The sequence below is a fragment of the Taudactylus pleione genome, unplaced genomic scaffold, assembly GCF_031769625.1.
Source record: "Taudactylus pleione unplaced genomic scaffold, aTauple2 ptg000046l, whole genome shotgun sequence".
In the NCBI taxonomy this organism is placed as follows: domain Eukaryota; kingdom Metazoa; phylum Chordata; class Amphibia; order Anura; family Myobatrachidae; genus Taudactylus; species Taudactylus pleione.
The window spans coordinates 9,811,995-9,837,354 of record NW_028284448.1 but is presented as its reverse complement, the minus strand read 5'-3'; the positions used below and the strand labels follow the sequence as shown (position 1 = coordinate 9,837,354).

The 25,360-nt window shown below is 42.3% G+C and overlaps 1 protein-coding gene across 2 annotated transcripts in view; it reads right to left on the bottom strand.

The window, feature by feature from the left end:
* FIG4 (FIG4 phosphoinositide 5-phosphatase) overlaps positions 1 to 25,360 on the bottom strand; it is a 420,643-nt gene that overhangs the window by 200,886 nt on the left and 194,397 nt on the right. For both annotated transcript variants that reach the window (XM_088460480.1, XM_088460479.1), the window contains exons 14-17: positions 22,757 to 22,802; positions 21,601 to 21,749; positions 9,975 to 10,141; positions 4,477 to 4,615 (exon numbers count right to left, since the gene is read on the bottom strand). In XM_088460480.1, the coding sequence (XP_088316606.1) occupies positions 4,477 to 4,615; positions 9,975 to 10,141; positions 21,601 to 21,749; positions 22,757 to 22,802 (501 nt within the window). The remainder of the gene's footprint in view (positions 1 to 4,476; positions 4,616 to 9,974; positions 10,142 to 21,600; positions 21,750 to 22,756; positions 22,803 to 25,360) is intronic.

The window sequence follows — 25,360 nt, the reverse complement described above, 5'->3', positions numbered from 1 at the left end:
AATTACTACAGGGGGCACTACCAGGGGGCGATTACTACAGGGGGCACTACCAGGGGGGGATTACTACAGGGTGCACTAAAAGGGGGGATTACCACTGTGGGAACTACCAGGGGGGGATTACTACTGGGGGCATTAAAAGGGGGGATTATCACTGGGGGAACTACCAGGGGCACTAAAAGGGGGGATTACCACTGGGGGAACTACCAGGGGGGGGATTACTACTGGGGGCACTAAAAGGGGGGGATTACCACTGGGGGCACTACCAGGGGGGGAATACTACTGGGGGCACTGAAAGGGGGGATTACCACTGGGGGCACTACCAGGGGGGATTACTACTGGGGGCACAACCAGGGGGGATTACTACTGGGGGCACAACCAGGGGGGATTACTACTGGGGGCACTACCAGCTGCTGCATTTCCCACCCTAGGCTTATACTCGAGTCAATAAGTTTTCCCAGTTTTTTGTGGTAAAAGCAGGTACCTCGGCTTATATTCGGGTCGACTTATACTCGAGTATATACGGTACATGTATTAGAAAAGCTAGAAATCCACAGTAAGTGTAATAGAAAAGCCAGAAATCATAGTAAATCGTAGTAAATGTATTAGAAAAGCCAGAAATCCATAGTAAGTGTATTAGAAAAGCCGGAAATCATATTACATGTATTAGAAAAGCCGGAAATCCATAGTAAGTATAATAGAAAAGCCAGAAATCATAGTAAATCGTAGTAAATGTATTAGAAAAGCTGGAAATCATATTACACGTATTAGAAAAGCCAGAAATCCATAGTAAGTGTAATAGAAAAGCCAGAAATCATAGTAAATCGTAGTAAATGTATTAGAAAAGCTGGAAATCACATTACATGTATTAGAAAAGCCGGAAACCCATACATTTACTATGTTTCCAGCTTTTTCAATACACTTAATATGGATTTCTGGCTTTTTCAATACATTTACTATGATTTCCAGATTTTCCAATACACTTAATATGATTTCCGGCTTTTACAATACATTTACTACAGTATGATTTCCGGCTTTGTCAATACATTTACTATGGTTTCCGGCTTTTTCAATTTACTTAATATGATTTCTGGCTTTTTCAATACACTTAATATGGATTTCCGGCTTTTTCAATACATTTACTATGATTTCCAGCTTTTCCAATACATTTACATTGTTTCCGGCTTTTTCAATGCAGTTACTATGTTTCCGGCTTTCACCCACACCCCTTACTGCGCTAGTGCGCTGGGTCACTCAGAGTGAGCGGTACCCAAAAGAAAAAACACCTCTTTTCCTGTTATTACAAAAAACTAAAATGTTTTTTTTTTTTTTTGCTGGAGGCAAAACAAAAACATTTCCAGGCTTTTCTAATATTTAAATTCAAATATTTGTTGCTTTTTTTGTGTAGACAAGACGTGCACCCCCAAAAATAAATAGTAGAGACATTTTTATTGCTGGTGTTTAAAAACCACTTCAAGGCTTTTATAATAATTCAATTAAATTAGTACTTTTTTTTTTCAAGAGAGGGTGTTTCCTAAAGGCGGCGTAATGGAATTCAATTGCAAGTTCTGTATTAAAGAACTGTAGCCCAAATTAAATGGCTGCATGAAGTAGTTTCTGGGGGTCAAGCTAGGGAAAGAAGTTGGCTAGATAGTAGATGGTACACTAACACATATACAGGTGTAGCAAAATTTGATTTAACACTTGCTGCTTTACATTTCAACGAACTTGCATATTTTGGGGGTGAAGCAGTCAGTGGCGTCACTATGCCGGCTCCTCATCAGTGACAGGAGCCGGGAGCGGCAGTGTGACATTTTCCTGTAGCACTCTGCTCCTGTCACAGAGGAGGAGCCGTCAGTGCAGGAACTAGTCTCCGATGGCAGAGCAGCAACACTGGGGAAGCTGGGCACGCCCGAGGAGGGTACCGCAGTTAAGCCACACCCTTTTTGACATGCATGAGGCGGATATGGATTGCGCACCAGGGGTTACCAGACCCGGTGAAGTCTATGGATTCAGTGTTGAACATACACCCATTCACAGAACATATCTTGAGTGCTTTTAAGCTGTGCCTGCTCAGGAAATGGGTGCAAGCAAGTATGGACGTTGAAAAGTCGTACACATTTTCATCGTATCTACACTTAAGATTGAGGAGAAAGAATTGGGATGTACAGTCAGGTGCATAAATATTGGGACATTGACAAATTTTCATATTTTGGCCTCTATTCTCCACCACAATGGCTTTGAAATGAAACAAACAAGATGTGCTTTAACTGCAGACTTTCAGATTTAATTTGAGGGTAATTACTCCAAATCAGATGAACAGTGTAGGAATTACAACGGTTTCTATATGTGCCTCCCACTTTTTAAGGGGCCAAAAGTAATGGGACTATCAACTAAAAAGCTATTTCATTGACAGGTGTGGGCTATTCCCTCGTTATTTCATTATCAATTAAGCTGGTAAAAGGTCTGGAGTTGATTCTAGGTGTGACATTTGCATTTGGAATCAGTTGCTGTCGACTCTCAATATGAGATCCAAAGAGGTGTCACTATCAGTGAAGCAAGCCATCATTAGGCTGATAAATCAAAACAAGCCCATCAGAGAGATAGCAAAAACATTAGGTGTGGCCAAATCAACTGTTTGGAACATTCTTAAAAAGAAAGAACACACAGGAGAGCTTAGCAACACCAAAAGACCCGGAAGACCACGGAAAACAACTGTGGTGGATGACAGAAGAATTATTTCCCTGGTGAAGAAAAACCCCTTCACAACAGTTGGCCAAATCAAGAACACTCACCAGGAGGCAGGTGTATATGTAACATAGTCAACAGTCAAGAGAAGACTTCACAAGAGTGAATATAGAGGGTTCACCACAAGATGTAAACCATTGGTGAGCCACAAAAACAGGAAGACCAGATTACAGTTTGCCAAACAACATCTAAAAAAGCCACTACAGTTCTGGAACAACATCCTATGGACAGATGAGGCAAAGGATCAACTTGTACCAGAGTGATGGGAAGAGAAGAGTATGGAGAAGGAAAGGAACTGCTCTTGATCCAAAACATACCACCTCATCAGTGAAGCATGGTTGTGGTAGTGTTATGCCGTGGGCATGTATGGCTGCCAATAAAACTGGTTCCCTTGTATTTATTGATGATGTGACTGTTGACAAAAGCAGCAGAATGAATTCTGAAGTGTTTCGGGCAATATTATATGCTCATATTCAGTCAAATGCTTCAGAACTCATTGGACTGCGCTTCACAGTGCAGATGGACAATAGCCCAAAGCATACTGCAAAAGCAACCAAAGAGTTTTTTAAGTCTAAAAAGTGGAATGTTATGCAATGGCCAAGTCAATCCCCTGACCTGAATCCGATTGAGCATGCATTTCACTTGATGAAGACAAAACTGAAGGGAAAATGCCACAAGAACAAGCAGGAACTGAAGACATTTGCAGTAGAGGCCTGGCAGAGCATCACCAGGGATGAAACCCAGTGTCTGGTGATGTCTATGCGTTCCAGACTTCAAGCTGTAATTGCCTGCAAAGGATTTGCAACAAAGTATTAAAAAGTTAAAGTTAGATTTAGGATTGTTTAGTTTGTCCCATTACTTTTGGCCCCTTAAAAAGTGGGAGGCACATATAGAAACCGTTGTAATTCCTACAGCGTTCACCTGATTTGGATGTAATTACCCTCAAATTAAATCTGAAAGTCTGTAGTTAAAGCACATCTTGTTTGTTTCATTTCAAATCCATTGTGGTGGTGAATAGAGGCCAAAATATGAAAATTCTGTCAATGTCCCAATATTTATGCACCTGACTGTATTAGTGCATTCTCATGTTGGTAAAGTTCATGAATGGTGTGTCTACTTAACAGTGGGTTTGCTAGAGTTGTACGTAAAAGAAAATATGCATGTTTGGATACATATCTTTTGCAACTTGTATAGGCCGGGTGCAAGTGCGTGCAACTTAGTATATGGACGAATATATACTTGTACATAATGTTTTAAATGTAATTGCAGAATTGTGGCATTTTCTTAAGCCCAGAGAGAGAATATTGCTAGCCTTAAAAGTGTGGACTAGTGGTCATACAAATCCTGTGAATAACTGTGGGTTAGTTTTCATTCTGTCACACCTTTTACATTTGGAACCATCTCTATCCCACACCAGTATACCCATTTAACAACACCAACACCTGGGGGTATATGTAATAGCTTGCGGACTGCAGGCATCGGCGAGTCCCATGAAAAACTTCCTGATGTTTTAAAGTAGCAGTCATTTAAAAGGCAAAATCAACCTTGTTTTTTTGCCTTTTAAATTACTCCAACTTTTAAACATCGGGCAGACTCGTACGGGACTCCCTGATGTCAGCAGTCTGCAGGCTGTTACATATACACACTGGAGTCCAGTTTACAAATGTATGAACCACCACTGGTCATATAACTTCACATACACTGCATTACAGGAAAAGAACACATTGTTACCTTTTCTTTGAGTAAAGGAGTTTCATTGTATTTTTATGGTGCAAATAAAAGTCAGTGGGTAGTTCCCAAAGATGAGGTTTGCCTTCAGCTGGTTTGAAAACACCCAGGAAGAGATTGATTGCATCTTGCCTGTCTGCATCTGAGTAGAATGAAATAAAAATCTATTTATCAAAAAACAAGAGAACCCATACAATACCACTGTTTGTTGCATATTGTACTGCATATACAATAATACAAGATGTAATTAATAAACTACTAAATCTCGTGGGAGCTTACAATTTTTAGATTGTAATCTCTCTTGAGCAGGGTTCTCTTCTTTCATGTGCTTTTCCCTCCCTTAATTATACCATCATCTCCCTCCACTGCCCACATTGGCACCAAACCTTTGGGTTCAACAGCAGGGGCTACTTTTGTTGGTATGACTGCATATAAAACAATGTTTATATAGCTTGTATCCAGGGTTGCCAGGTTATCCCTTTAATAAGCAACACATGAATTACACAGGTTCTGTGGATGGCTAACTTCTAGGGCGATACTAACTACAGCCTATAGTATACCCCTACAAGTCAGCCATCCACAGAACCTATGTAATTCATGTGTTGCTTATTAAAGGGACCATCTGGCAACCTTGCTTGTATCCCATGTTCTGAAATGTTTTGTACATTTTCACCTGCCATACACCCAATCGAGCATTTATGAAATGTGGAGGAGATGTCCATTTACACCCAAGATCCTGCACCTACAAATAACAGGGAGCTGTGGTAAGCTATCCAGACTGCATGGGTCAACATCTCTCCATAGGTCTTCCATCCACATTGAGTTGCTGCATTTTGCCAGGCTAGAGGGAGTCCAAAACCATACTAGGCATCTCTCAAAACTCTGCGCACTCCTTATAAAGTAACAAAACACTGTTCAACCAAGAAACCAATGCAATACTGTAAGTCTTATCTTGCTGCTCATAGGGGATGTTCAATATGGTGGATAGAATAGTAGTCCTTCTTGTATAGAATCTTGCAGGTATGGGAAGAGAAAACAACAAAAAGAAAACAATATAGTGTAGTAGTTCGTGACAAGGAGGTTCTTAGGTGACACAAAAGTGTGACTTCTTTCTCTAATTGTGGACAGAAGGGATGGTCGTACCGCACTCATGTTCAAATACTATGGATTCCACATATAAAGGTATCTTTAAGTTAGAAGGCCACGTCACCACTGTGAATCATTCCAATAGTGTATCTCACCCATGCATATGGGTGCAATATAAAAGGCGGGCGTACCCCAACTCACACTGTTCGTAAATTCATAGGCCCATAAAGGTATCTTTCAATCTTGATAATCATCTTCTTATGCAGTGGTTGGTATTTTATCCTCTTATCTCAAATGGATGGCTCCCTAACACAGTAGCTTCAGCAATTAATTTAAATATGCACATTGATTCTGTTTTCTTTTTTATCTAAGGCAAGCCTGGCCAACCTGTGGCTCTCCAGCTGTTGTGAAACTACAAGCCCAGCATACCGCCCCACTATTCAGTTGGTAAAGCATGCTGGGACATGTGATTTCTCACAGGTTGGCTAGGCCTGGTCTAAGGGTTTAATGAAAATATATTCACCTTTAGCTGGTTTACATGTTAAAAAGCCAGATTGGCAGGAGAAAATAAAACTTTTCACACAAGGCTGAAAAAAGAAATGGCTGCTGCCACCGTTTATCTTGTAGACTGTTAGAAACTGGTTAAACAAATCAATGACAGATATTTTCACCTTCTCATATTGCGCACTATTTACATCATCATGACGTTGCCATAGAGAACATTACTAACACCAAGCACACCTTTCAGTTCCATGTTTAGAAGTACATAAAAAAAAATGCCATTATAAGAATGATCATAAAATACATTTTACAAATTACAGCTTTAATAAAGGAAGCATACATGATAATAGTAACCTTCCTATCAATGTCAAACTATATTTAAAATATTCATATAATATATGTATATATATATATATATAATATATATATATATATATAATATATATGTATGTATATATATATATATATATATATATATATATATATAAATAAAAACTCAGTGACATGTCACTCATTTAGTGATTTTGAGCACCACGGAATTTCTCCAAAGCTGCTGCTGCTACCCTTGGAATAAGAAAAGGTATCCAACTACTAATATGCCTCCACCCCCCCATTTCTAACCAATGCTCCTCAATCTAAAATGACCCACATGGCTCACTCCTAAAAATCATGCATGCTCTGGGGGGGGGGGGGATCGGTATGATTTACCGCAGGTCGCATGGTCGGCGGTTCAACTCCCGGCATCGGAAGCCCGACAGGGGTGAAGATCCCGACAGCTAAAAAAGGTAAGTACCCTAACTCCCTCCCCCCCTAACCCTCCCTTAGGGGTGCCTAAACCTAACCTCCACCCCCAGTGTCTAAACCTTACCCCCCTCTAAGTGCCTAAACCTAACCCCCCTTCTCCACTGCCTAAACTTAAGTCTCTCAGTGGGGGCCTAACCCTATCCTTCCCCCGGGGGTGCCTAACTCTGACCCCCCTTCCCTGCTGCCTAAACCTAACCCTCCTGGGGGGGGTGCCTAACCCTAAGTCTCCCCCGGGAGCCCCAGCGTAGGTAAAATGACAGGCGACGGGATCTCGACGCCTGTCATTTAAGCCTCGCCGGGATTAGACAGTCGGGATTCTGTCGGTCGGCTTCCCCTCTGGGGTACATTGGCAACATCAGAGCTGCACAGGAAGACTGCTTAAAATTCAAATGTAAATGTAGCTTTTTTTAGTACTACAGATGCACTGATTACACAAATTAGTATGATTGGTAGCTGCCATACTTCTTACTCAGTCAAAGTAAAATGCACACTTATCTATAAAATCCAATGCAACAGTGTCCCTAATGTTCAAACAAGCATTGGTTATAAATGTGACATTGCTTTATTAAGCAAAAGCTGTAGTGGACAAAATAGAGGAATGGGATTGAAATACCGACGGCTCAACAGCCGCCGGTTCAATCCCAACAATGACAGTGCGACAGATCGAGATACCGACAGGCGTTGGTAAGTACCCTAACCCTCCCATCTCCACCCCTAACCCTCCGTTAGTGGTGACTAACCCTAACCTCCCTTCCTAGTGCCTAACCCTAACCTCCCCCCAGGGGTGCCTCACCCTAACCTTCCCCGGGGGGAGGTGCCCAACCCTAAGTCCCCCCGGGCTCCCTAAACCTAACCCCCCCATTCCCAGGCTAACAGGGGTATACAATATGGGAGCGATAACATCGTTTTTGCGTTAATATCCCACTTTTTACGTCATTATCGCAGGTTTGACTTTTACACCGTATTCAATTTCAAAGACTTATCGCAGTTTTGAAAAGTCTTTGATAAAAAACGGGGATAACTTTTCACCATTGAATAAGTGTCGAAAAAAGTGCAGAATTGGGGTTTAGGGGTGCAGGCTTAAAAAAAATAGCCTGCACCCCTGGGAATGACATTTAAGAACTGTGTCAAAAAAAGTAAAAAAAAAATAGGGACACCCCAAAAAATGTATTTAAAAATTGGGGTGAAAAAAAAACCATTGGAAAAAATTGTTTAACAATAGGGAAATAGGTTCAGGGCTATTCTGCAAGTATGCGGCAGATGTTTTCTAGAATAGAATTATAGCGGCAGGTGCACAAATGCAGAATTTTTAAAAACTTACTTTAGGGACATAAAAATATGCTAGTACCCATTTTCATGTACCCCAACTTTGATGGGACCACTTAAAAAAACGAAAAAAAATAACCTAAGTGCTCTTCTGCATCACTTCTTCAATGTCGGGAAAAAAACACCTGCTGCGGCTATTTAAATCCCCGACTTTCAATTAAAGGCTAAAACGGGGGTACCCATAGTGTTCCCCCATGTTTTTACTACTTTAGGGGGGTCTTACAATTTTTTTAAGGAAAAATTCGTAACTTTACGCAAATCCAACTTCGGAGTTTCCCGTTTTCGTTAATTTTATATTGAATATGGGTATAAGCGGGAGCGCGCCCGATACTTTAACGCAGGTAAAAACTCCGATATGAAACGTTAACTTCGACAGTGAAGTTAACGTTTCATATTGAATACCCCTGTAAATGTTATACTTACCCATCAGAGGACGATCGGGAAGGTCCGGGGTTGGTCTTCCGGCGTCGGGATTAAGATAGGCGTCGGCATTTCAACGCCTATCTCAAGTCCCTTGTCGGGCAGGTTGTGTCAGGATTTAGACCGGCGGCATTGCGTCCGCCAGTCTATTAACTACATCCCAAAATAGATGGTGTTTTAGTGTAATATCATTTTAAACAAGCATAAAGTATTTAAATTGGGTACAAAAATTATTTCTGTATGGTGCAGAATGCACAGCATGTTTTATGAAGCGATTACGGTTTGTAATTTACTCATACATATATTGATATTTGTCTGCAACAGGGTGGTGATTTTAACGGGCGTATCCAATTAGACGTGAAAACGTAAAATTTTGGCATGTGAAAACTTTGCGCACTGTTCTCCCGAATGTCACTTTTCGCATCTATCGCTTCTGCTATTTTTCGCAGGTCTCGACGTCTGTCATTAGTCCCCTGCCGGGATTTGACTGTCGGGAAGCCGGGCGGTCGACATTTCAACCGCCGGCTTATTGACTGCATCCCGTGTCCAAGGGGTTCTGAACCAAGGGCCTGATTCAGGATGGTTCGCAAGGCTGCGTTCGCACGTAGCCATCCGATGTTTACATTCTGCGCATGCATCGCAGTGCACAAGCGTGAACCGACCGCTGCGATCGGGAATCGATCGCAGTAAGCATGCAGTCCCATTACACAGTGATTTACAGGAAGTGCACGTTGGTGGGTGGAGAGGGGAGGTGGTCGGGCGAACGCAGGCCTGTGTGTTGAAAGCCGTTACAGGGGCATGCACAATTAAGCCCCTGCAATTGCATACGTAGCCAGAGATCTAGTTGGCGACAGTAAGTTGAGCAGTTTGTGCGGCAGGTCATGGTCAACCACAACTGTGCGTATGGGTTCGTCGTTCGATGTTACCAATGTTTTCGCTGACTTGTGGATGCATGTCATGGGAAATGAGCGGCTTTATACAGTAGTGGGCCTTCTTGGTATAGTGCTGCGGTTTAACTGTGATCGCAATCATTAGCATATTTTCGCAGCGAGCGGGTGCGTGCAAACACAGCCTTGCGAACCAACCTCAATCAGGTCCCAAGTCCCCACAGTTTTAGCCAAAAATAGGGGTTTTGCACAACTTTTCATCTGCTCTGAAATGGTGAACACATTTCACCGCTTTTGAATTTGGAGAAATCGCATGTGCGAAAAGCCCCAGCTGATAGGATAGCGTGATACGCATTTTTGGCAAAAAGTTTGCACAAGTGTAAACTTTTCGCACAACCGCAGCTAATTGGATATGGCCCTAAAGGTGACATCCAGTGTCAGTATATATAAAAAAGTAGCTGATTACTGGGGTATTACCTGAAAAGGCATTACTGTAGTATCTAGAGAGGGTCTGCATGATATCTTTAGAATGTTGGGTCCACGGTGCAATCTTCCTGTAGGTTTTGACTCTGTGAACAAGCTGGGAGCCACCATATTGTAGAGACAAAGTGTCGCCATGATCCTCATATAATTCTTCAAATAATCTGTTAGAAAATAAAGAAGGCATCACTTTCACAAAGGCTTAGTTTCAAAAATGAACCTCCATAAAAAAAGTATAATGCTATCACTACTGTTTCTAATGAGTCTGGCTGCAGCCCTATGGTACCAGGGACGCAAACCTACAGTTATACTCATAGAGGTAGTGGATAGCACCAGAGTATAGCTTTTTATTATTGCCTTACCAACAATTTTAATGCCACAGCTCACTCCAAAATCACATTCAAATATAGGTACAAATTAGTTGTTTTAAATGTAATTTTTTCAGGCTAAATAAATTTGTGAATATATATTAAAATGATACTCATTATAAAATTGATACATATATTTAAGGGAAATCTTTAAATCTGTATTTGCAATACCAACCAAATTCAAACAAAGAGCTTTTTATCATATGTAACGTAACTTGCACTTTCAGTCATAAAAAAAATAAACCTTGAGACATCGGTAAACAAAAAGGGTTTCGGTGAAAAGGTTTAAGGTATGTGGTTACCATATACACACACCTTATCCCCAACACTTAAAGACACTTTAATGAGGAGTTTTCAACTCAGCTCATGGTACAATTTGAGGTTCTTGAACATGGTGTCCCTTTTACATTTTTACATGACATTTTTGGAGGGTGAATAATGTATTATTTTTCATTAATGTGAGCTGTCTTCATTAGAACAGTTTTTGTATTATTATTTTTATGTATTGGTACAATATGCCTTTTGGTCACCCCTGCTGTAAGTGATTATTTATATTTGAATGATATCAACATACAGTATATGACTTATCAAGGGGATATAGTCAGCATGCCTCCACACGGCATGCCGATGGACTATATCCCGACGCCGGAAGTCCGACAGCAGTCAGGATACCGGCTCCAGAATACCGACCATCGGCATGCCGAAGGCAAGTATCAGGGGTTAGGTTTAGGGTTAGGCATCAGGGGGAGAATTAGGGTTAGGCACTAAGGGGGGATGGTTAGAGTTAGGCACCAGGGAGGAGGTTAGGTTCAGGCACTAGGGGGGAGGTTAGGGTTAGGCACCAAACAGAGCGGGTTAGGGTAGGGAGAGGGTTAGCATACCGACCAACAAGTGTCAGTATGTTAACCCTGTTGGGATCCCGGCATCAGGATTCTGACCGCTGAGATCCCGACTGGCGGCATTATATACCCACCCCCTTATAAAGAATGATATGTGGGAGCTTGTTGCCTGGTAATATCCTCTTTTCTGATGCTCCATCATTTGCACTACAGATATAACAGACTATTATATGTTGCACTGTACTGATACCCATTTGTAATGTATTGTTTGACAACCTTTCAATAAAATATTATTGAAAAACCTGCTTTTGCTAAGAAAGACCCCATATTTCTAGTAATTCTTGTTGATGCACAGGTCACCACAGCTATCAGTACTGTATGGAAAATCCTATTTCAGTCGCATTCCACTTCCACAGCCTCAGTTTGTGGACACCATGGAATAAATTTACTAACATGGGAGTTCTATTAAGAAGTGATGTTGCCCATAGCAACCAATCAGATTCTATGTATTATCTTCTAGAAGGTGCTAGATAAATGAGAAGTATAATCTGATTGGTTGCTATGGGCAAAATCACTTCTTAATAGAACTCCCATCTTAGTAAATTTACCCCCATTTCTCAGCTGCTCACATCCTTCCCAATATACCTCCTCCAACTTTGTCCTTGTAATCTTCACTCATCCCTTTTTCCTTTACACAGCCCTAACCTTATGGACTGCAAACTTCCTTCCAGCCCTCAGCCTAAGATGAGGAATAAGTCAGCCATTGCCATTTGCATGATAAAAAAAAATAAATAAATAAAAAAAAATTCGGGTGACAGTTGACAAATATAAATTGAGCAATATAACATTAAGTCGCCAATGTATGCGGGAAAACTAGTATAAAGCTTTGTGCCCTAATTCCAAGATCATTTTCTGACATGTATAATTTGTGAGCACAGTGGGAAATGACAGGATGCTGGTGAGGAGTGTCATCACACCAAGCACCAGGTTGTTTTGTGGGCTTACCTAAGTGCAGACACGAGGAACTGTTGCCATGCCTATATGTCAAGCAGCCAGCACAATGCCAAAGAAAAATAATGGTCAGGCAGCTACTCCAACCTTGTGCATAATCACAAGGTGAGGGTGGAAGAATGTAATGTAGATGGTCAGGGACACCAAGGTTGGCCATACAACACAATCATACACCAGCATGCACCAAATTAAAAACAATCTGGGTGCAGACAGTATATCCCTTTTATGACAAAACCCAGTATGTAAACAATTAGTTGTGCACAATGGAAGTACAAACCTTCTTCAGAACAGTAAGGAGGTTCAGTTGATACAAATGCTGAAGGACAATTATTGAAGAAAGGAGCTGAGGAGTGATGTCAGTGGGAGTGCTTTTGGCTCTGATAGAGCCAAAAGCACTCCAGGGCTTGCGGCAGCGAGACCCCACCGCAAGGGTCTCGTCGCAAGCCCGATGGTCGCGATGGTCTTGACCATCGCGACCATCATTTTGGCCGCTCGCTATAGCTGTGGGTGGTCACCCACAGCTATGCGAGCGGCCAGGAGGCCGCTCCAAAAAGGAGGAGGGACGGCCCTGATTCAGAGCGAGCGCTCTGTCAGAGCGTCCGGCTCTGAATCAGGGCCTCAGTTCAGTCAGGCTTTCGTTCCCAAAACTCCATAGAAACAGCACTGACTAAGGCACTGCTATGTCTAAAGGGAATTACTCACTTCTTATTCTTCTTACTGAAAGTCTTTCTGCCATTTCATCCTGGATGTCATCTCACCATCCTAACCTTTTCAACATAGAAGTAAACAGAATAAAGAGAAAAGTGGCAAAACTCTAGAAGCGCACTCCATTTAACATATTTATAACATAATAAAATAGAATTAATAATATTACCAACCTGATATCTCTATCACTGTTGATAGCTCGACAATCAACCCTACCCTACAAGCTCACTGCCTAGGTGTCAACATTGACTCTGAACTATCCTTTCACATTCAATGTCTTTCCAATTCATGTTACAAACATCTAAAAAAAAAACATATCCAGGATACACCAATATCTTACACAAGACACCTCAAATACTCTAATTCATGAACTTTTTATCTCCGGCAATAATTACTGCAATAGTCTCCTTACTTGTCTTCCCCCAAAACAGATTTTCACCACTACAATTTATTTTGAATTCAGCTGCGAGGCTGATCTTCCTCGCTAAACGTTCTTCATCTGCTACTCCTGTCAGTCCCTCCATTGTTTACCTGTATGCTACCGAATTCAATATACTTTTACTTAAACATAAGGCTATTAACCAAACTACACCAACCTACATCCCTTCACTTATCTCAAAAATATCTCCCAACCTAACCGCTCCACTCTGCACAAGATCTGCATTGCTCATTCACACGCCCCTTTCTCTAGGTCCGGTGCCGAGCACAGTGCTGGACCTAGAGTGAACACTTAATGTTTATATATATATATATATATATATATATATATACACAGACATTCCTCACTTAACGACCTACCTATTTAGCGACCTTTCGGACTTACGACCGGCGCTCCTACCAGCTAACTGTGGCTTGATTGATTAAAAAAAAAAAAAAAAGACAACAAGAGAGCCGTGGCTGTGGCGCGGGACACACAGGAGACATTGCCTCCCATAACGGAAACTACAGACAGCGATGCAGCGCGCTCTCGGAGGAAGTGGGGCACACACAGGTATGTTCACCCTCGGCCTGGGTCCTGCTGCTTCCCGGTTACAATATGTCCTCGCTTAACGACCGGATCGTTAAGTGAGGAATGTCTGTATATATATATATGTGTGTGTGTGTGTGTGTATATATATATATATATATATATATATATATATATATATATGTGTGTGTGGAAAAAAGGGGGAAGAAAAAGCAAGCGCCTGATAGTGTAATTAGTTGAAATAACCAATCAGAATTATGTATGACTCCATACATGCGTACCCTTATACGCTTGTTTTGTAAGCGTTTATCATATAACAATTGCGGCAAACACCAGACTCAGAAGTTTCACTCCTGTATCACCACTGTCCCAGACTCAATGTATGCCACAGATAAAGTATTTCGGCACCTTATATATGCCTAGGACAAGAGGAACATAACAAGTATCTGACTGCTGTGGTTCAGTACAATATTAATAGATTAATATCACCCCTTTTTTCCACATGGCTACTAGAAACCGTCTAAACCAAACATTCCATTGAAAAGACTGAGCTGCCATCCTTTTTATAAAGAGGACGTATAGGGCTTTATGTACTACAATCCGCATTTTGAATGCAGATTGTAGTGTGATATTACCAAGTGAAATTGCATTGCAAATTCAGGCAATATCACAGGGATTTACTAAAAATCGCTTGCAGGGATAGAGCTTGCGATAAAGCTCTGCCCCTGTGAGTCCCCTCCGCACACTTATCACAGTATTTTCACAAAAAATACTGTGACAAGTGCCTGCGCATGCGCCGACCGGACACCGTTAAGTCCCGCCCCCCGTTGCTAAGTCCCGCCCCCGTTATCGCGACCCCCCCTCACTTAATTGTACTTGCCTGCAGTGATCAGGGCTCTGGTGATGTCCTCCATGGCTCCGGTCAGCTGACATCCCATCCTGCACTGGGACGCGGTCACCTGATGACCGGGTCCCAGTGCAGGATGGGAGACCAGCTGACTGGAGGGAGGACATCACCGGAGCCCCGATATACGGTCCCTGGACTCAGGTAAGTTAGTTTTCTTTTTTTTTTTTTTACAAATTTTTTTTTTTTTTTAGCAGAGATCAGCGTGTGGTCTGTTTAGACCACACAGCTGATCACTGGGGTCGGCTCAAGGCTCTGCATGTTTGAGCGGAGCAGGAGTCCGGTAACCGGGGGAGACCCTGGATAACGCCACCTCCAGATGGCGTTATTATCACAGGGCTTCCCCCGGATTTTTTTTCACAAATAATTTTTAGTAACTACCAGGCATATCGCATTTCCCATTGCAATGATGGGAAATGTGATCTGATTACTAAATATAAGTGATAATTAGGGGTTGGCGTACAGTTTTACAAATTCTACTCCAATTGCCCTTTAGTAACTTTAGGTGAAACTAAAATAATGTGAAAAGGGTGTGAAAACACTCTTTTTCACTTTATTTTAGTAAAAATAATAATAATAATAATAATAATAATAATAAATAGAGCCCATAGTGTATGATGTGACGTCATGCCGCACGAGCGCTCTCTGCTTTCTGTTAAGAAGAGCAGTGATGGAGCTGTACAGCAGTTCATGGAAGATGATGCCTTTGACTAGTAGTGAGTAACTAGTGAGAATGTGGCAGGCTGACAGGTGCTTTCTGACAACAAAGGAGGAGAGGGGAGAAAATTAATTGACAGAGGGGACACACAGGACATGTGCTTGGATTGACAGAGAGCTGGGGAGTGGACACAGGGCATGTGGCTGGAGTGACAGAGGGGGCAGGAGGGGACACATAGGATATGTGGTTGGATTGACAGAGAGCTGGGGGGGGGCAGACATAGGGCATGTGGCTGGAGTGACAGAGGGGGCTGGAGGGGACACACAGGATATGTGGTTTGATTGACAGAGCTGGGGAGGACCCACAAGGCAGGTGGCTGGAGTGACAGAGGGGACACTAAGGGCATGTGGTTGGAGTTACAGAGGGGGCTGGCGGGGACACGGGGCATGTGGCTAAAGTGACAGAGGGGGCTGGAGGGGACACACGGGCATGTAGCTGGAGGGGACACATAGGGCATGTGGCTGGACTGACAAAGGGGGCTGGAGGGGGCACGGGGCATGTGGCTAAAGTGACAGTGTGCTGGAAGGGAGACACGGGGCATGTGACTAGAGTGACAGAGGGGGCTGGAGGGGAGACATGGTTCATGTGGTTAAAGTGACAGAGGGGGCTGGAGGGGACACACCGGGCATGTGACTGGAGGGGACACACGGTATGAGGCTGAAGTAACAAAAGGGGGTGGAGGGGGCATGGGGCATGTGGCTAAAGTGACAGTGTGTGCTGAAAGGGAGACACAGGGCATGTGGCTAGAGTGACAGATGGGGCTGGACACATAGGACAGGTGGCTGGAATTACAGAGCTGGAGGGGACACACGGGACATGTGGCTGGAGTGACAGCAGGAGCTGTAGTGGACACATGGGGCATGTGGCTTGGTTGACAGAGGGGGCTGGAGGGGACCCACAAGGCATGTGGCTAGAGTGACAGGGGGCTGGAGGGGACACTAGGGGCATGTGGTTGGAGTTACAGAGGGGGCTGGAGGGGACAAGGGGCATGTGGCTAAAGTGACAGAGGGGGCTGGAGGGGACACACGGGGCATGTAGCTGGAGGGTACACATAGAGCATGTGGCTGGACTGGAGTGACAAAGGGGCCTGGAGGGGCACGGGGCATGTGGCTAAAGTGACAGTGTGCTGGAAGGGAGACATGGGGCATGTGGCTAGAGTGACAGGGGGCTGGAGGGGACATGGGACAAGTGACGGGAAAGACATAGGGAGCTGGAGTGACACAGGAAGGAAGGAGGCTCTGTTGTATGATGATGACATTGGTTATATTCCTACACAAACAGGCATTTTCTGGACCATGTGATCTCCAACATGAATACCGACTGAAGACACTGTCCAAGCAGGATCAATTTCTTCAGAGGTCACCTGTTGCATAGAACTCACCATACAGGTAAGGTGTATTTCTATTTAGTACACACAAGAAAACATTATAGATTTTTACGGGGGGCTTTGAACACTAGCATTAGAAAGGCTGGTAAGTGATACTCTGGGAAGACTGCAGACTGGCAGGGACAGTATAGAGAGGCGGTATTAATTTAATTATTAACTCCCATCATACACACAAATGGGGGTTATTTTTAACATTTACAGTAGAGGGGGCTGTACAGTAATATATGAGGAGGAATAAAAGAGCTCCCAGCACACACTGACATGTGGTATTATCATACTACTATTTTGGACTCATTTGCTGGGTCACTAGCTATTGTAAAAGGTTTTTCGCCCTCTTTGCCCCTCCACTCTCTCCTCCATGTCTCTCCCCCAAGTGTCTTTCTTTCCCCATTGCCTCTCTCTCCCTGTCTCCTCCTTACCTATCATAGCAATCATGACAATATCACCCTGGTCCTCCTCTAGTCACAGGGAGGCTCACTCTCTTCTCAGACCATTTGCACTGACAATTCTGTGGCATTAACACCCCAGCGAGGGTGGATGTTTTGCTGGCTCGGTGTCGTCTCTCCTCTGAAGGGAAGTGGTGGATTGTGGAGTTGTGCTGGCTTGGGACCTGCTCCTCCGGTAGCTAGAGGGGTGGGGTGGCAACAGACATCGCTTCTCATCTCCTGCAGTGACTGTGGGCCTTATTTATCAACAAGTTTTATCATTCACAACTCGATATAAAACTCATTGCATATGATAAATGGTGCTCCAGCCAATCAGCTCCCAACTGTCATTTTTCAAACAGATGACAGTTGGGAGCCGATTGGCTGGAGCACCATTATCATACTCGTTGTGCATGATAAAAACCCATTGATAAATAAGGCCCACAATGTGTGTGAGGTATGTCTTGGCTGTTGGGCTGGAGTCTGAGAGTTTCTCAGTCTAGAAGTTATTCAGTGTTCAAATCCTCTGGAGGCATTTTGTTCTGTGTGTGCCATGGCATATTATCATATAATGCCTAGGCTGGGTCTGTACCTGTTGGTCATGCCTAGATGCTCATTCACCCAGTCAGATCAGACTGGATAAGAAATTAGTTGATATGTGTCCAAGGGGCTCATCTGGCATAGGACGGCTAATGGGGCTTTGTCCTACCGCAATATATATTTTATACTGATGCACTCTAAGGAATGTCACATCCAAAACAATGTGGATGGTGGACTTCTATTTATTATGACGTTTCTATAGCTTTCTTGGTTAATAGATCTGCCTCTTTAAAATGTAAAATATGTCAAATTGCAGCAGGTAGACATAATTCAAATAATCATCTAACACCTTTTTGTTTTAGACCTGTAGGTTTGTAATGCACAGCTTTACCCTGAGGGAGCAGGAAGCACTTCCATATGTGTGGCTAGCATAAAATGAACTGGAGGCACTTGGTGTGGCATAAAATTAAATGTCAGTACTACTGGTTGGCATACTATGAATGGAGGATGTACTTTTTGGCATAATATGAACTGGGAGCACTACTGTTTGCCATACAATAATTTGGGGGCACTAATATTTGGAATACAATGAATTAGGGACCCTATTGTTTAATAAAATTAATTGGGGACACATATGTTTGGTATAAAATTAATCGGGGGCCCTACTGTTTGGCACAAAATAAATTTATAGCACTACTAATTGTCACAATGTGAATTGTGGGGACTACAGTTAGGCATAATATGAATTGTGGGGACTATTCTTTGGAATAATGTGAATTGTGGGGACTACTCTGGCATAATGTGAATTGTGGACACTACTCTTTGGCATAATGTGAATTGTGGGCACTACTCTTTGGCATAATGTGAATTGTGGGCACTACTCTTTGGCATAATGTGAATTGTGGGCACTACTCTTTGGCATAATGTAATTTGTGGGGATTACAGTTAGGCATAATGTGAATTGTGGGGGCTGTTCTTTGACATATTGTGAATTTTGGGGACTGCTATTCGGCATAATGTGAACTGTGGGGACTATAGTTAGGCATAATGTGAATTGTGGGGCGGCCCTAAGGGTTTTAACTGGGACCACACATTACCAAATGTCTAGTTTCGCCTATGCTCAGCAGGTGGAGGTTCATGTGCGGCCGCGTTGTGACATCATGAAACGACCGCACACTGGCGCGAGGAGCTGAGGACGCACTCTAGTCAGATCTTCAAGCTATCCCGATGCGGGTGGCATTGGCATGGTCATGAGGAGACCGGCGGCAGCAGTTGGAGGCTGGGCAGTCAGCAGCACAGGGAGCAGAAGCAGTCTCCTAGGGGGTAGGTGAGTTGCTGGGGTGGGGTCATTACTATTTTGGCATAATGTTCTGGGGACTTTACTGTTTTGGCATAATGATCTAATCAAGCTAGGGCTTGGTCAATTGGGAAATTGCCTTCCCTTTTTTATGTGTGTGACCTCCACCAATGAAATTCCATCTTTACCGAACAGAACCAATCAAATAACAAAAGTCTGACTATGGCACATGTTTGAATCCCCTACGGGTGAGCTCTGTTGTGTGCATTTATAACAGAGAATGATGTACACTTGGATGGTGTTCTGATATTAATTATATTTGGGAAAGTATAGACTAAGTGGGAGGAGTCAGGAATAGTAAGGGGAGGAGTCTATACCAGGAGCCAGGTGCTGACGTGAAGTGGGCCTGTGTGCTGTAAATGCCAGGGCCTATTTTTAGTCCCAGTCTGGCCCTACTCCTGGGTCTTCTTTCATAAAGCCCACTGTTACTCAAAAAGTGTTGGATGGTGCAATTAGACACTGACATACCATGAGGTTGGCTACAGTCACATGGACTTTAAATGTCTAAATATTTGCAACTGTAGTCACAGGAACATCAAGCTGCTTGGATATGGTCTTGAAGCCTTTACCTTTAACAAGCTTGTCTATAATTTTATTTCTCATTTCCTCAGTCAACTCTTTCATTTGCCTTCTCTGGTCCATGTTCAGTATAATGTACACCATAATACCAAACAGCAGAGTGACTACTTTTGTCCATTCAAATAGACTGAATAACTGATTACAAGATTGAAGAAAAGTGTGATGCTAATTCAAGAAAGTAATTTGTTTGAATTACAACTAATCTGCAGCTCCTTCATGGTTACCTTTGGTCTTCTATGCTGCCTCTCTGATTAATGCCCTCCTTGCCCGGTCTGTGAGTTTTGGTGGGCGGCCCTCTCGTGGCAGGTTTGTTGTTGTACAATGTACTTTCCATTTGATGGAGTTGATGGTGCTCTGGGGGGGATCATCAAATATTTGATATTTTTTTTTTATAACCCAACCCAGAATTGTACATCTCAACAACTTCATCCCTGACTTGTTTGGAGAGCTCCTTGGTCTTCATGGTGTGATGCCTCTTGCTTAGTGGTATTGAAGCCCCTGGGGCCTTTCAAAAAAGGTGTGTTTATACTGTCAGATCATGTGACACTTATATTTCACACAGGTGGACTTCATTTCACTAATTATGTAATTTCTGAAGGTAATTGGTTGCACCAGAACTTTTGAGGAGCTTCATAGCAAAACGGGTGATTACATATACACATGCCAATTTTCAGAATTTTATTTATAAAGATTCTTTTTTATATATATTATTCACATTTCACTTCACCAAATTAGACTATTTTGTGCAGAACCATCACATATAATTCAGATAAAAAAGAAAAAAAAAATGACAGGTTGTAATGTAACTAAAAAGGTAAAAAGCCAAGGGGGATGTATACCTTTGCAAGGCACTGTGTATATATGTGTGTATATATATGTGTGTATATATATATATATATATATATATATATATATACACATACATACATACACACACACACACACACACACACACACACACACACACACAATCCAAACTGATCGGCACTCCCAGAAAAAAATTATACTTGGCCAGGTGCCCTCCACACACTGTTCAGAGTGATAAATAGATCCACAAACGGCGGCACGCATGGGACTTTGTACTGAATTAATCATCCACTGGTCATATCAGGAGTAGTTTCCAACGTTTCAGAGTACATTTAATCATTTGTCAAGAATACAGCACGTACAGGTGTGCTGTATTCTGTAATCTGAAACGTTGGAAACTACTCCTGATATAAGCAGTGGATGATTAATTCAGTACAAAGGCCCTGATTCAGACCCGCTCGCTGCCGGAAGTAGCTCACAGGGTCTGTGGGTGTTTTTTTTTTTTTTTTTCTCCAGGCCCCTCGCAAAGCTGTGGGTGACCACCCACAGCTTGTGCGAGGGTCTGGAGACCGTCGTGATTATCACGACCATCGGGCTTGCAACGAGACCCTAGGGTAGGGTCACGGCTGCCGCAAGTCTAATAGAGCAGGAAGACCACTACTGACATCACTAGTGATGTCAGTAGATCCTCCCACAAACGTTAGGCGTTCCTAGGGGAACGCCTGCGTTTGTGCAGCCACCCCGCCTACAAAACGGGGCGAGCTGTCACTCACCATCGACAGCCACCCCATCTTGTAGCGAGCCCCACAGCGACTGAAGCTCAGTCGCTCATCAGGCTCGCGCATGCGCACAGCGGACACGGCGCATGCGCAGTAGGGAACCATCGAGCCGCTTGCGAACGGCTTTGAATCAGGCCCAAAGTCCCATGAGTGCAGCAGTTTGTGTGTATATACACACATATATAGATTTTTATAAAGGAAACCAAATAATAAATACATTCTCAAACCATATCATACCTAACTGCATCTGTATCAAATTGCAAATTAGGCTTATCGATAAGCCCTAAAGAGTACAGCTGATAGGCCAAAGCACATTTCCCCACCATGAACTGTGCAGTATTGGTTCGGTCTAAGCAGTCAACACAGTTTGTTCGAAGAACGCCAGTCTAAGAATAAAACCATAAAGTAATTTTGGTTATACACTTGTATAATTACATTCAAAACAAAGTACCAACAGTCTGCAACTTATAAAGTCATCAATCTAATTTCACAATTTATTGTAACATACATAGGTTACTTGACAAAAACACAGATTTTTATATAACAAACTGTTACCAAAAGAGTGTTATTGAAAACTAGAAAAACAAAATAATTTGCAATTAATGCAAAATTGTCAACAATATTTCTTAAAGAAATTTAAGCTTAATTTCAGCTTGGAAAGTTTAGAATGCTATAAGAAAACTCTTGACAATGACCGAAGTTTAACATTTATTTTATTTGATACTATTTCATTTAAAAGGATGTTTTACCATTCTGAATAATAATGCACTATAGATTAAACACAAGACAGTTAGATAGCTTTGCTCATTGGTGCATCTGCCTTAGAATGAAACAGAGACTAGGTGATAAAATCTGATAACTTGCAATTTAACTTTTCAGATTTATGTGTCACACTAGCTGAAGTACCCGGCGTTGCCCGGGTTATTACGTTTTATTATGTGATGTCGTCCAAATTCATCCAGTGGAAGGCCCAAAACAGACTCCCTGGGTCAAAGTTTTGCCCAGCATCCACGGGTCAAAGTTCTGCCCAGCGTACACCAACTGGGACCTCAACACTCTAGTATGTCTTCTGGGATCCAATGTTACCACTCTATGCAGTTTTCGTACAAAATCCATCCAGTGGAAGGCTGGGAACAGGCCCACTGTACACCAACGGGAGGTCTGACCCTAACTACCCCCCCCCCCCCCTCTAAAACCTGGCCAGGATCCAACTGGTGCAGGGCTGTCCGAATGCATAACCAGACAGACAAACAAACAGACTAATGAATTTTATATATAAGATGATGTTTCCTAGACAACTCGTTATGCGTATCGTCAGAAGCTACAGAATGGCACAAGATACCTAAGTGTATATGAATCATTAATTTGCTAAACACAAACTCTTCAGCTTTACCTGCAAACGTCCAGATGGTCCAACCACACCTCCCAGCTCATGCCACCTAAAATACATCAAAAACAGATAAAACTGCAATTTAGTCAATCAAATTATTTATTTCATAATATTATTTGCAGTTGTGTGAATGCATCTATACCAACAAAACACAATGGGATTGCTGAATTTAATGGGATAAGGAGAGAAGCCAGTGATGTCACTGGTAGAGCCACTACTGACACTACGCTGTTGATCCACAGCAGCTAAAGTTCACCTTACAATGACTTACTGCTGGAGGTCACAGAGACTCATAGGTAGACAGTAATCCTAAAATCACGGCTGGACTGGTTGGCTATTATGTGTAGCATAAGGATAAACCTCCTCACTGGTTTACAATGGTGACAATGGGCTCGATTCCTTCAGCGCAATGCTAAATTGCCCCGGGAGGGAGTTCCTGGAGCTATTCAATTCACCGCGCTGTTTGGTCTGACAGTTGCCAGTTAAGTCGGAGAATGCCAGTTCTCATGACTTAACCTGAGTGTTTAGTGGCGAGTACTGGCAACCTCTGACTAAAGTGCCGGCTGCGCAAGTGTTAGTGCCCTGCTTATCAGGAAAACAGCAGCGCTACTGGCACTTTAGTCGGATTTCTCCTCGCACCGTCAAGGGGGGTGCGAGAAGATATCCTTTAGTCGGACCAAACAGCGTGGTGAGTTGAATTGCTCAGGGAGCTCCCTCCCGGGGCTATTCGGCATTGCGCTGAATTGAATCGAGCCCAATGAGAGTAAAGCAGCAGCAAGCTACATAATACTGTTCAGGAGTCTCGGTAGTCTGGAAATTTTATTTATTCAGCCAGTACTAACCTCATAATGGTTACATGTAGTTGTTAGATGCAGAAAAAAAAGACTGTGGCATAATAGAAAGAAGAGTCATAAAATATATTCTATATATATATTTTAATGTGTTTGGACAACGGTTTGTATGTGGCTGCTAGCTGATGTGTACATTTATGTACTTGTCTCTACGTTGGTGATGTGCCTGCAATCCCTTTTTTTGTATTCCATTGTCGCTATGTTACCTTGACTGCATACTGCTCATACCATAATCTTTGTTTTATCCCTCACCCACTCTATCGACTCCATTTATCATAATATGCTAAAAAAGAAAGTAAAATTACTACTTATATCCAGCAGATTATCAGAATTACAGAGCACTCCAATTCAAAACAATCCTAAATGGGAATTCAATTAGCCGTGATAAGCCACTTTAAAAAAAAATTAAAAAAAATGTTGCATCGTGCAAATAAATACTTATCACGCTATCCTATAGCTGCGTTTTTTCGTAGATGTGAATTCTCAATAGAATTTTTCGGGAATGAGTTTTCACCACCTCCAGAGTTAGTGAAAAGTTGGGGAAAATTCCTCTTTTAAGGTAGAAATATTGTGACTTCGTTCAGAACCACTGGGACACCCTCCTTAATGACTAATTAGGCAAAACAAATTTTTGATTACCTTCATTTTGCCAATAATGCCATGTCATTTTTGGGGTGATAAAGTGCATGAAAATAGGTTAATTGATTTGGGGCAGGTATATGTGGGTGCTATATTAATGGGACCGTTGTTTTTAAGATTGCAGGTGGGTGTTATTAGGTGCAGTTTTAAGGTTTGTTCTTTTTTAAAAGCATTTCATTAAAGTACTTTGAAGTAACAGATTACATAATATGCCACCCAAGAGGGATGGCATCAAATCTTGTAGTTACAAATCAAGCAATGTAATAAAGGATTGACAAAATAATATCATTATGTCAGCATAGCTACAAAAAACATACATCAGAAGCACATATGTTAAGATAAGAGAGAAAATTAGTTTATGGGAGAGCCGGGGGTGGGGGGGGGGAGGAGGCGTGAAGGGGTTAAGAGCTTCATAAAGCCAGCCAGACCATAATAAAGTAACAGTAATATTATCAGTGTTAAAAGTAGACCTACTCCAGTTGCCGAAACATGTACCAAGTAGTTGGCTCAAAAACCTTGCATATATTATTCAGATATTCTGACGGTATAGCCAGGAAGTAAGGTTCTCATTTTCTATAAAAACGCTTAACACCATGTTCAATGTAAAACAAAGCATCCCGCCTATCCAGATATAAATAGTCCAACATTGCAGACTGTAATTCCCTCAACGAGAGTGATTTCTTGATCCATTTATTGAAGATAATTTTTTTAGTTAAGGTTACTTTAAGAGATAGTAATGGAATTACATGTTCAATGGAGGCTTGAGTACCCCATAGATCAAAATTAGTGAACAGGAAAGGACTAGGCGAGCATTGTCGTGTCTGAAAAGTTTGATTAATGAACTGTAGTACTTTGTGCCAGAATTTTTGGATCTTTGGACATAACCAAAAAACATGTGTAAAATAAGTATGCTCCATAGAGCATTTGGGACAACGGCCAGTGTCTTCCAATACCAAATACTTTTTGCAATTTGGTGCAATATTGGCTCTATGACGAATTTTATAATGAATTTCTTGAAGCTTTGCAGAAGCGAATGATTTTAAAACTTTTATCTGTTGAGGAGATCATAGTTAAGAAATTCTCTAAACCAGCGAACTCTTTAAACCATTTATCATGT